General features: G+C 49.7%; 1 protein-coding gene across 1 annotated transcript in view; it reads right to left on the bottom strand.

Annotated features, from left to right (window-relative positions):
- The window catches only part of ANO2 (anoctamin 2), a 346820-nt gene that overhangs the window by 268668 nt on the left and 65159 nt on the right, over window positions 1-12993 (bottom strand). Inside the window, exon 4 of the mRNA XM_047787771.1 lies at window positions 680-778. Coding sequence (XP_047643727.1) covers window positions 680-778 — 99 coding nt within the window. The remainder of the gene's footprint in view (window positions 1-679; window positions 779-12993) is intronic.

Genomic DNA, 12993 nt, shown 5'->3' with positions numbered 1-12993 from the left:
ACTACACTGAAGTCAGGGGTGGGCCCCAGGCACAAACATTGTGAAAACATTCCTGAGATGATCCTGATCAACCCTCACGAGAAAGAACCTTCCGTTTTACACAAGAGACAAGTGAAACCCACCGTCGCACAACGTTTAGTGACAGAGCCACCATCAGAAGCGATGTCTTGGAGTTCCCATTGTGGCTCAGCAGTAACGAACCCGACTCAGGACCATAAGGACACAGGTTCAGTCCCTGGCCTCGCTCGGGGGGTTAAGGATCTGGCGCTGCCCCGAGCTGCGGTGTAGGTCACACACATGGCTCGGATCTGGCGTTGCTGTGGCTTTGGCGTAGGCAAGTGGCTACAGTTCTGATTGGACCCCTGGCCTGGGAACCTCCATATGCCACGGGTGTGGCCCTAGTAAGAAATAAAACAAAGAAGAAGCCGGACCCAGGCATCATCTGGCTTCTCCCGGAGCACACCCCGGCACCACTCTGAGGGGACAGGACCTCCCAAGCCCCACCCCTCCAGCCCATCTCTTCCTCCTCTCCCCCACATCACTGTCTCAAACTTAGGGTCCCCAGAGAGGTGTAATTTCAACTCCCCAAAACACACGTCCCACCCGGCCCTGTTCCAAACGCTATTCACATCCACCCAGCCCTCAGGAGGTGCCAGACCCAGGAGAAACACGCTCATACTTTCTTGGTGGGAACTTTGATCTTCAAGAATTCCGCCTCTCTGGCCAGCACCTGCCACGGGGCGTGGATCCGGACAAAGACGGAGCCCTGGCTTTTACTCTGTATGGGACAAAGAAGACACAGAAACACTTATAAGGACATGGCTTAAATTCCTGGCTCTCCAGCTCTCCCAAAGGAGAAGCCCAGATCTGCTGTTTCTTCTTTTTCTAGTTTTTGTTCTCTTTATTTATTTTTGGCTGCACCTGCAGCCTGCAGAGGTTCCTGGGCCAGGGGTTGAACCTGAGCCACACAAGTGACAACACCAGATCTTTAACCCACTGAGCCACCAGGGAACTCCTGGTTATGGCTCTCTTTAAACCTCACCAGGGGTCAGTTCCTCCCCACTCACACCCCATTCACCACTTCTGGTCCAGTAATGCTCTCATTACAAGTGGAGAAGGGGGAGTTCCCATTGTGGCTGAGCAGGTTAAGAACCTGACTAGTATCCATGAGAAAGCAGGTTCGATCTCTGGCCTTGCTCAGTGGGTTAAGAATCCGGCATTGCCATGAACTGTGGTGTAGGTCGCAGCTCAGATCTCATGTTGTTGCTGTGGCTGTGGTGCAGGCTGGTAGCTGCAGCTCCAATTCAACTCCTAGCCCAGGAACTAGCAGGTGTACCCCCCCAAAAAAAATGTGGAGAAGGGGTCCCAAAGTGTGATCCCTGGAGGTTTGGTGGCTTCAGAGGAAAAGGAGAGTTATAACAATTGTGTTCACAGATTTGAAATGTAAGCAGTTACAATTTTCACAGAAATTTCATGTACTCTTTTTTAAATTGAAGTACAGCGTATTTACAATATTGTGTTAGTTGCAGGTATACAGCATACTGATTCAGTATTTTGGCATATTAGAGTCCCTTATCGCTTATTACAAGAAAATGGGTACAATTCCCTGTGCTCTACAGTGTATCTATCCTCCTTCTCTGTTCTATAGAAAGTCATTACAGAAGTTAGTCAGTTAAGGAGTTCCCACCATAGTGCAGCAAAAATGAATCTGACTAGCACCCATGAGGATGCAGGTTCAATCCCTGGCCTCGCTCAGTGGGTTCAGGATCCGGCATTGCCATGAGCTGTGGTATAGGTTGCAGAGGAGGCTCGGATCCCACGTTGCTGTGGCTGTGGCGTATGCTGGCGGCTACAGCTCCAATTCGACCCCTAGCCTGGGAACTTCCATATGCCGCGCGTGCGGCCCTAAAAGAAAAAAAAAAAGTGAGTCAGTTAACCTCTGCTAGATTCAGTGAACAGTCTGGAACCTGTCTCCATACAGATATTTTCATTGCAAATGACTCTATTTTTGTTCTCCCATTTCGCTGCATCACAGCCCAAACCACGAAAGTGGATCATCTAAGCCTCAAGGTAATACTATAAATGACGATGTAAACAGTGCAGCTCCAAAGGAGATGATAAACATGAATCATACACAGGAGTCCATGTGAGTAAGAATCCATGTCCCAGAACAAGTCATCCTATGAGGACTCTGATTGCATCAGAAAATACAAAGCAAGGAAAAGAAACACAGTGATGAGTATTTAAAAGTGAGGTCTTTGACTCAGCAGCTCATGTGGCCCAGGCACTGGGTCGGCTACAAAAATTGGTCAGAAGACAACATGAAACCATTGTTTTCTTCTCCAAATAAAACCTCAAATTTATGGTTTAGAACAAGTACACACACACACACACACACACACACGCACAAAACCACTTTCTGACATTAATTAGTGTGTCACCAAGGAATGAAAAGAGACTGAAACAAGTAGGAAAAAATGGCCAAAAGCCCCGTTACGGGTGTGAGGCTTGAAAAACTACCTGCAATAGGAGTGAAGTGTTCACAGAGAAAGCAGAACAAGCCCACAGCAAAATTCCTCATCCCAGGACAGCTGGGAATCACAGACACCGGCGCAGGGCTGCTCGTGTGCCACCGATCTTAGGACTAAGCCTCCAAGAGGGGCCTGGAATCCGGGTGCCAGTGAGAGTGCTGTGCACAGCGAGGGGCTCTCAGCTTCTGGCCCCTTTCACCCGCGGCAGACCCAGAGGAGAAAGGACGGTGAGCTGGCTTCCTGAGCATCTGGCAAAGCCGGAGGCACAGAGACAGGTAGTGACAAGGCACTGATATGGATGCTGCTCACACGAAGGCATCCACCCCTCTGCAGAGTCATCCACCAAGACCAGCTGGTGATCGCCGATATACCCCACTCCTGCCCTGGTGCAGTGGTGGGTGAAGATGACAGCAAAGACATTGGCGCACCTTCTCCCCCTGCCCACCGCCCACCCCCACCCCCCACCCCCGCTCAGTGTGCTGGGCAGAGAAACAGGTGGCTGGGGGAAGGGTGCCCTCCCCGCCAAAATGCCCTGTCAATGGTGGGGCTCACACAGGCTTCTGAAATGACAAATAAGATAAAAGGCCATTTTACGATGCTCAAAAGGCAAATGATTCCAAATGGCACTTCTATGAACCCCTCAGTAATCCAGACATCCAGAAGCCACCACCACCGCTCTGGGGATGGAAGCTGCTGACTTCTAAGGGACACGGATAGAGAGGAAACCAAGATTTCACAAGATGATTAAGCTGTGGTCTGAAAGCCGTGGATGGTCTAGATGGGACAGGCTGGCACCTGGACCCTTTGCTGCAGTGGCTGCAATGTTTGCTCCTAGACAAACATCTCCTCAAGAAACAAAATAAAAAAAATTTTTAAAAAAAGCCATAAAGGACTAAAATTCACTGGGCAGTTAGGGCAAATTACGGGCAAGAAGATACCAAAAAAACTAAAAACCCAACTGCCACTTTTAAAGAGCTGAGAGCAGGAGTTCCCGCTGTGGCGCAGCAGAAATGAATACGACTAGGAACCATGAAGTTGCGGGTTCAATCCCTGGCCTTGTTCAGTGGGTTCAGGATCTGGCCTTGCCGTGAGCTGTGGTATAGATCGCAGACACGGCTTTCATCCCACATTGCTGTGGCTGTGGTGTAGGCCAGCAGCTGCAGCTCTGACTCGAACCCTGGCCAGGTGTGGCCCTAAAAGCAAAAAATAAAATAAAAATAAAGAGCCGAGAGCACAAGCAGGGTACCACACGCACATCCCTGCACCCAAAGGGGTGGGCAGACTGAAGCCATCCCTCTGACCCGACCCCTGGACCTGCTCCACATAAGGAACCAGCTCACTACCCCCTCGGGGAGCGAGCAAGCAAGGGAACTGGCTGCTTGTCTCTGCCTCTCCCTCTGCAGCAGCAGGGGCCCCAATAAAGCCTTGCCTGAATTTTTCACCAGGCCTCTCAGGAACTTCTATTGACTAAGGAAGGCCAAGAACCCAGGTCAGTTGTCAAGACCACAGAGTTGACAAACATCCGAAAATAGTAACAATTACCCGGGATGCATCTTCACTGAATATGAACCGAGCACCAGGCCAGAGCTGGGAGGTTGTGTACTTTGGCTCTTAGAAGATGCAGAGCCAGGCTGTGATGTGGGTACCATCTCCTCTGTATTTTGCTGTCGAGGAAATCAAGGCAGGGAGAATTCAAAGGCTCTGTCCACAGCTCCACAGATAGTAGGGTTTTTCAAAAGTACTCAAGTCCAGGCCGTCTGTTGCTCTAGTGCATGGTTTTCTCTCATCACACAAACAGGACATTTACTGCGCTGAGTTGAAAACCACACCCAAGGGTTGCAACAGGACATAAAAACGTGTGTTTCGATGAAAATTGAATCAAGGGATGGAAGGAATCTACGAGGCAGTCCCAAAATGAAACACTCAGCCTTGGCGCTCCCAAGCGGACACGGTTCTGACCACACCCTGGAAGTGGCTTTTAGGGAGAAACGGCCCCAGGTCCACCTACAGCTGCAACATCCACGGCCACTAGACAGAGTCGTCAATCACTTGCGGCTACTTCTAACCGTAACCTAAGCTTTCCTGATTTAGTGAAAACAAAGAGTTAGAAAAGAAACCATCTGTGACGCTGACCTGCAGCCCCCGCTCTCCATCATGACCCCAGAAATGATGTTTTTGGGAAAAAAAATGGCAAACAGGACCATCGCCCTCACTGTTAGATGAAATCATGACTATTAGTGACTTCTGAATATTTGGTTTCATCTGTATTTTTAAATTGTGATGAATTCCTTTTTTTAACTTTATCTAGAATGGGTGCCTCAAGGGTGTACCAAATGTCCATTAAGGGGCTGCAGATGTTCGACGTTTGAGAGCGGGCTGGGAGGGCCAGGGTCAAATCCTGTGGCCTTGATGGCAGACTGCTGGCTGTCCCCTGGCAGCCATTCTCCTTTTCCTTCTTTTTCAACAAGGCATATGGCCTTCCTGAAGGAAGACTGCATCTCTCAGGAAGGTAGGTGTTACCATAACAAGAATTCTTGGCCAATGTGGTACCAGCGGAGGTGTGAGGCAGCTCCTGGCAACAGCATCCCACCCCCAGCAAAGACGCAAAGAGTGACTTCTGCCCCTTCATCCTCTTCCTTACCTTGATCTACAGCCTGGAAGATGGATATATGCATCTTAGGCCTCAAGGTCAAAGTCAAGGCCAGAAACAGCAAAGCATCAAGAGGGAAGTTGGGTCCTGACTCCATGAAACGTCACAGCTGCCCTGGGCTGATTTTTATGTGAAAGGTAAAACCCGGCCTTGCTTAGCCTCTGTGATTTCAGAGGCGCTATCCATTGCAATCCAACCATATATTAACTGATGCAAAACCGTTTCCCAAGATGGAGGCATGAGTTTCCTCCAGCAAAGCACGCTGCTGCCTCTCCATCCTCCTCGAATGGAACTCATTTCAAAGGAAAATGAAAGCTGGAATGCAGTTGTACAGCGCTAACATCTAGTCCTCATGTTTCTTTCATGCTGTGCAGCATCGTCACCTTCTCCGAAAAAGAACACCACCCAGGAGCGGAGGTGAAATGTTAGCTGGTGTGACCAGCTATGTCTCCCAGGGAAAAAACAAAACAAAACAAAGCAAAACAAATACTCGAAAATCCCTGAACAGAATCACCACCAAATGCGGGAGCTCTTTTTACTAACCCGGGAAACAAAATTTGGAGATGAACGCAGACTGAGCAGAAAGAAAAAGTGCCCTGGATTTGGATTCCTTTCGGTGCAGGAGAGGCGTAGAAAGAGCATGGGCTTTGAATTCAAAGAGATTATGATCCGGATCCTGGATTTTACAGCTGCAGGACATTGGGCAAGTCACTTAAGCCAGAGAGCCTCAGTTTCTTCATCTGAATAAGGCGGATGAGAAGCACTGCAGGGCCGCTGCGATGATTAGAGATACAGCGTGAGAGGTTTCCAAGGTGATGTTTGAACACGTGGACCGTTCCCCAGATGTCAGCCCTTGCAATGATGGAGATTTGCTCTATTCAGCTGAAATGACAGCTTCTTGACTGTAGGGAAAATATCTGACATTTCATTTGTGTCACCCAGGCAGCTGGCACAGGCTGGACACAGAGTAGGTCCTCACAGAACTCCTGCCACTGAGAGAAAAGACTCGGCAGAAAGCCTTCCTGTTAGGTTAAAAGCCGGTTTGTCTACTGCCTCGAATTTGTTACCTACAGGACTTTCAAAATATCCCATGGACTCCAGCGGAATCCATGGGGTCAAAGTATTATTCATCTCCAGAATTTGAGGATGAGGTCAGAAAGCATTACTTCCTGAAATTAACGCAAACTGTTAGTCTAAGAGATACTGAAGTATAAGAGATAAGCCATCAGAGCATATAATCCACCCTAGAAAGAGATCCCTCCGTGGCACGGTGCCTACAGCGACAATACCAGCTCAGGTCTCTGCAGAGGCACAGGTTAAATCCCTGGCCCAGTGCAGTGGGTGAAAGGATCCCGCGATGCCACAGCTACCGCACAGGTCTGGGCTGTGGCTCAATTCAACACCTGGCCCAAAAACTTGCATGTGCCGCAGGTGCGGCCATAAAATTTACAAAAAAAAAAAAGATTTCATAAATAAGTAATTAGGGTTTTGGAGGGGCTCCCAAATCTCATCAGGCAAATAAATTTAAGTTCATGTAAAATGAGCTGAAACACACAATTTGGTTCAGGTCATCAGAGAAAGGCGAACCAGCACACCATTGCTGCGCCAGGAAAGTACAAAGGCCTCCATCTTGGGGATGCAACTGGTCCAGCGGCAGGAGGTGCAAAACGTGACCAGGCAGGAGCACTTCCCCAGCGCAGTCCCCATGTCTCACCAAACGATGCAACTCTTCCCGCTGTGATTCCATGTTCATCAAACCCTGAAACTTCTGTCTCCCAGTTCCTGGGTGTTGGCAAGGAGCACCCAGATGCGACTGTCAGTGCTCTGGTCAGAGGAACTGGACAATCCTCAGTCAGAACCTAATTCTCAGCTTCTTCAGGCGATTTCTTTCCTTTTTTTGGCCACGTCTGAGGCACATGGAAGTGCATGGACCAGGGATCCAACCCAAGCCATGGCAGTGGTAATGACAGACCCTTAACCCACTGAGCCACCAGGGAACTCCATTAGGTCCCTTTCAAGGTGTCTTGTCAATTGCTTTCCTTCATCACTATGTAAACCAACTTTGCAAGAGGCAAAGTCAGGTCCCTGCCTTGAACCTGTGCCCCACCTCACCAGCCTAACTCTCTCCTCTTCCCTTCCTTCTAAAGTTGACTCAACAAGGAGTTCCCCTTGTGGCTCAGTGGGTTACAGACCCAATGTTGCTGCAAGCTGTAGCGTAGGTCACAGATGTGGCTCAGATTCGACCCCTGGCGTAGGAACTCCCCTGTGCTGCAGAGGTGATCATAAAAGGAAAATATAATAATAAAGTTGACATGCACCCGCATGTTCACTGCAGCACTATTCACAATAGCCAAGACATGGCAACAACCCAAATGTCCATCAACAGATGATTGCATTAGGAAGATGTAGTGTATATACACAATGGAAGACTACTCAGCCATAAAAAGAACGAAATAATGCCATTTGCAGCAACATGGATGGAACTAGAGACTTTCATCCTGAATGAAGTAAGTCAGAAAGAGAAAGACAAATACCATATGATATCACTTATACCTGGAATCTAATATAAGGCACAAATGAACCTTTCCACAGAAAAGAAAATCATGGACTTGGAGAACAGACTTGTGGTTGCCAAGGGGAAGGGGGAGGGAGTGGGGTGGATTGGGAGCCTGGGGTTAATAGGTGCAAACTATTGCCTTTGGAATGGATAAGCAATGAGATCCTGCTGTGTAGCACTGGGAACAATGTCTGGTCACTTATGATGGAGCATGATAATGTGAGAAAAAAGAATGTGTACATGTATGTGTAACTGGGTCACCATGCTGTACAGTAGGGAAAAAAAAAGTATTGGGGAAATACCAATTAAAAATTTTTAAATGAAAAATAAATAAATAAAGTTTTATTGGCACACACACATAATAATGATAATAATGTTGACCCAACAGCATACCCAATCAAATGCACTTTCTCTAAGGCACTAGCTCCTCCCCTCCTCCCTGGACTTCAGCCACACAGCCCTTCTCTTTGGTTTCCAGCTGGTCCAGCCAGTTTCCCACTTCAGAACCTCCTTGGGGCAGCCTTTCCAGAGCCCTGAAAGACCTTCGGTCCCCCTCTCACCTGCATTTCCCCCATCCCCCTTCGTTCCAGTCACTGACCTCTCCTGAGGTCACTGTGAGCAGGTGTCTAAATGCCCATCTTCCTGGCTGGACCCTAAGCTCCACTCGGACAAAGACTATGTCCATCCTGCTTATCATTTTGTCCTCAGCAGCTGCCATGGCATCCAGCATATAGTAAATGCTCAGTAAGTAAGTCTTACAATTTCCATTCCTTTACACAGCTCCTTGGTTCTGTCTGGACACCGTGACCAACTTCTAAAATTTGGCCGCCGGGGCCCAGAAAGTAAGCTGTGGCCTTTGGCCAAGAGAATTTAAATCTAGTTCCATTCTGAGAGAATAATTCCATACCCTTGGGTGTCACCTCTGAGTCTTTGTCGTGTGATGACCACTAAAGTCAATCGAGTTTCCACCTGATCAGGAGCCTGACAAAGACTTCGCGGAGGGCGTCTCCATTCCCCTCTTGGTAGCCCCAGATCCTCGCTGCCCTTGAGGTCCCTGCTCCCATCCCTAGAGGTCTAATGCAGTGGCACCAATGCATAGCGATGCTCATAAAACACAGCCTGACCTGAACTAGGGCTGGATGTACCCGGAGCCCGTCTGCCTTAGAGGCTGGTATATAAGGGTGTTATGGCATTAAGGAGAAGAATCCAGATGGGCTGAGAAATACAGGACACTTCAAAGGTAGAAGTCTTTGGTCTCTTTGTTTGCCAGGCATCGTTTCTAAGGTACCACTCCACAGCCCCAGGCTCACGCCTCAAAGCGGGGCCAGCTGACGGATGCGGTGCATTTCAGAAGAAGGAGCTGATCTGGCCAAAGGACTGCGGGGCTGGAGAGCCCTCCTGCGATGTCTTTTTCTCAAGGAGAAAATGAGGACCTGGAGCTCGGGAGGCCGAGCTGCTGGGTTGTGGAAACACAGCTAGTTAGGAGCAGAGCCAGGAGTGGAATCCCAGTCTCCGGACACCAGGGTCCGCCCCACAGAGCCCGTGCAGCACAGCATCAGCAGCATTCCTGGAGGGATGACCCGTACTGTTTATGTCTTGCTCTTTTCCAAAGACCGCATGTGGCTTCACAGGACCGCATCCTCCCTCTGGAGAGACCAGAGTGAATGGGAGGCAGCCCCAGCCAAACGCTGGAAACCGATACTCCACAAGCCTCCTTCCCACGCAGTCCTGCCAAGCCCCCTCGACGCAGACCCCAGACGCCCAAGTGTGCTCTGGGTCCAGCCCTGTTCCAAGCTGGGAACGCCAGCTGCCTGCCACGCATCACGGCCTGGGAGCGGGGCTGCCAGAGGCAGGGTGGGGAGGTGAGTGCGGAGGCAATGGAGAGGATAGTGGGGGGGGGGCGGACGTCTCTTGGAGGTCACCAGCCTCGGTCCCCTTGGATCCGAGAGGACGAAGGGTGTGTGGTCTCACAAGGAGCCCCAGGATGTCCTCATTCCCAGATCGCTGTGGGTGACATCCAGGTGGTGCTGAGACTGCGGCCAGGGCAGCCCTCACTGTGGACTACGGAGGAGTGGGGTGCAGCCTTGAGAGCGGGAAATGAGAGGGACCTCACAGCCGCTCCACAGAGGAACACCCAGCCACCTGCATCATCATTAAGACCCAAGGCTTAACTCCCTTCAGCTCTCAGGAACGTCCAACCTACGGTCCAGGAGCGGGCTCTGCCCGGCCTCCCAGAGACACAGTGACTTGGAATGAAGCTCAGGGAAGAGAACGGTGACTGGAGGAGCAGAGGTAAAAACTTGCTTTCCTGGGAGGCCCCAACTCAATCTCCTCTCCAGCCCTCTCCTCCCCAGGCCAAGGTGCAGATGGGTCAGTGGTCAGCAAAAATGGAGGGAAGGGCCAAAGGCCCACTGAACCCTGTCCCAGGGACCCCACTCCCACCCCCCACCAAATACAAGCCAGACTGCACTCAGTCCCCAAGCAAATGTGGGGACAACCCAGCCAGGGTCCCTTGGAGATGGAAACTCAGCCCCTCTTGTGGTAATTCTCTCAAAGCAAACAGCCATCGCCAACAGTTCCTGGAAGGTGGGGGCAGCATTCTGGGCTTGGGAGGGTCCTTTGGGGAGCCTCCAAAATGGAGAGGGGCCCCGAAGAGACTGTCTCTGGACCCAGGACCGTGGTTTTCAATCTGCTCATGTGTATCACAATACTCCAGCCAGAAACCACCCAGAAAAACCTCTGCTCAAGCCCAGGTGAAGGTGAACTGGAGACGCAGAGACCCAGGAAACCAAGGAGTCAGACCCTCTTTTTTTTTTTTTAATTTCTTGAGAATTCAGTATCACCACAGCAATTTTAATACTGCATTTGAAAGCAATACAAGCAACACAACAAAGAGCAGAATGATTTAATGAGCACATGTAAGTAAGCTCCTGCAAGCTCTGAGGAGTAGCTCATTCACCCCAAGGGCCGAGAGAGCCAGCTCCCTCCCGAGACCCTGAGCCGTAGGGGCCCCCCAGGGCAGCCCAGCCCCTGGACGTGGGGAGTCAGCAGTAGAGTGGGATGAAGCGATCCCTGGGCTTCTTTCCACTTCAAACCCGGAGAAGAAACAGGTGGAGACCTTCGCCACTGTCATGGGACAGACAGGTCATGGGAGAGCCATGAGTACGACGGTCTGAGGACCGGGTCGTGGGCCCCAGCTCTGTCACTTACCAGCTGCACCACTTTTGACACGTCACCAGAGCTCTTGGAACTCGGAGGCAATGTTCAAATAACTGTAATGATTAATAATAATACCATCCAGAGGAGAGAAGGAAGGACTTCTAAGGGAATCTTTCGGCAGTGGTAGATGTATTCGCTGTCTTGACTACGATGATGGCTTTGTGGGTCTGTACATGTGCCAAACCTCAACAGATTAGATACTTTATTCTTTTGTTTGTTTTTGCTGGGTTTTTTTGTTTGTTTGTTTGTTTGGGGGTTTTTTGTTTGTGTTTTAGGGCTGCATCCATGGTATATAGAAGTTTCCAGGTTAGGGGTCAAATAGGAGCTACAACTGCCGACCTACACCACAACCACAGCAAGAGAGGATCTGAGCCACGTCTTCTGCCTACACCACAGCTCACAACAATGCCAGATCCTTAACTCACTGAGAGAGGCCAGGGATCAAACCCATGTCCTCACAGATACTAGTCAGATTCATTTCTGCTGCACCACAATGGGAACTCCAGGTTAGATATTTTAAATAGGTACAGTTTATTACACATCAATTACACCTCAATAAGGCTAGGGAAAGAAGACTTGCAAAAATGTTAAACTGGACTTCCCCGGTGGTGCAGTGGGTTAAGGATCAGGCATAGTCCCTGCTATGTGGGCTGGTAGCTGCTGTGGTGCAGGTTCCATCCTTGGCCCCAGAACTTCCGCCTGCTATGGGCGTGGCCACCAAAAAGCAATGCCACACTTCTCACAATCTTTTCTTTTTTGAAAAATATTGTTACTTTTTCATTAAAATGTTACATAGGTTAAAAAAATATGATTTAATAATATGTTACACATTGTTAGTTTTTAATGAATAGATAGATGTTCCAAAGCTGATACTGATTCTGTGGTATCTCAGAATCAAATGAGATTACAAGCAGGGAAATGTTTTGCAAATTCCCAAGTACGTATCAAAGGGTTTCTTTAAGAGCAAGGTCAGGGGCAGCCACGGCCAAGTCTCTGCCTTGGTACTCAAAGCGCAGAGCATGCCCCTGCCCCCTGGGCCACGGAACACATGCCCTTGACGACTATGGGGACCCTACTTGGTTTCTTGGATCCACTGGAGCGAAATCATAGCTGAGGGCACCTGGCAAGAGTTCCTGGCTGACCTGAACATCACCAAATGACATGAAAGGTAGAAGAGAACGTTTCTCTTGGGAATCTGCAACGCAGCAAGTCACGGGTGGAAGAGAATCCAGGGGCCAGAGACCAAATCTCTACCCCAAAGGGGGATAAAAATCCATAAGCCCTGAAGATGCTGGCAGAAAGGATGGGGCCTCTCCCAAAACCAGGCTTGAGGCACATGGGCCCAGCCCCAAACAGAGGGGAAGAGGTCACAGATAAACTGGAGGAAAATACTGCCCTATCCCATTCGTCACAGCAAAACTATTTTGGACAGTCGACATCCCGCAAGTGGAATCAGATGCTGCAGACGCTAGTGCTCAGCCACTGCTCGCCCCGCCAGGACTCAGCGAGCATGTCAATGCCCAGACAGATGGAAGACGGAGCAGAGCGGGGATAGGGTATCCCGGAGATGGGTGCTTGATACTTCGACCGAGGCTGACTGACAGGTCCTGGTTTGGTCTGGACAGTCCCGGATTCCTTCTTCTGCCTCATCACTCCATCCTGTGTAACAGTTTAGCATTCCCCAAAATGTCCCAGGCTGAATGATGAATGAGTCACCCTCTAAGGAGCAAGGAACACCACTAAATTCAACAGCCCAAACCCTGGGGCAGGAGTGCCCAGTATCTCCTTCCTGGCCTGTATTCCTTTGGCCCGTATGATAAATGTCCCACTCGGAAGCATTTCCGGGCATTTAAAAGCCCATCAAATTACCTCTCAAAATACCCACAATCGCGCATATTCCTAACTCAAAACTTATGTGGTATTTTGGATTTTGATGCTTTTCTTCCCTCCAAGACCCCTCTGTAAAACCTTCATGTTATTGGTAATTAATTCCCCTCCCCTCCAAAAGTTGTGCCCTTGACTTCTCTGACCAATGA

Source organism: Phacochoerus africanus, chromosome 7, assembly GCF_016906955.1.
Source record: "Phacochoerus africanus isolate WHEZ1 chromosome 7, ROS_Pafr_v1, whole genome shotgun sequence".
NCBI lineage: Eukaryota > Metazoa > Chordata > Mammalia > Artiodactyla > Suidae > Phacochoerus > Phacochoerus africanus.
The sequence above is the reverse complement of the archived record's forward strand: the minus strand, read 5'-3'. Positions and strand labels throughout refer to the sequence as shown.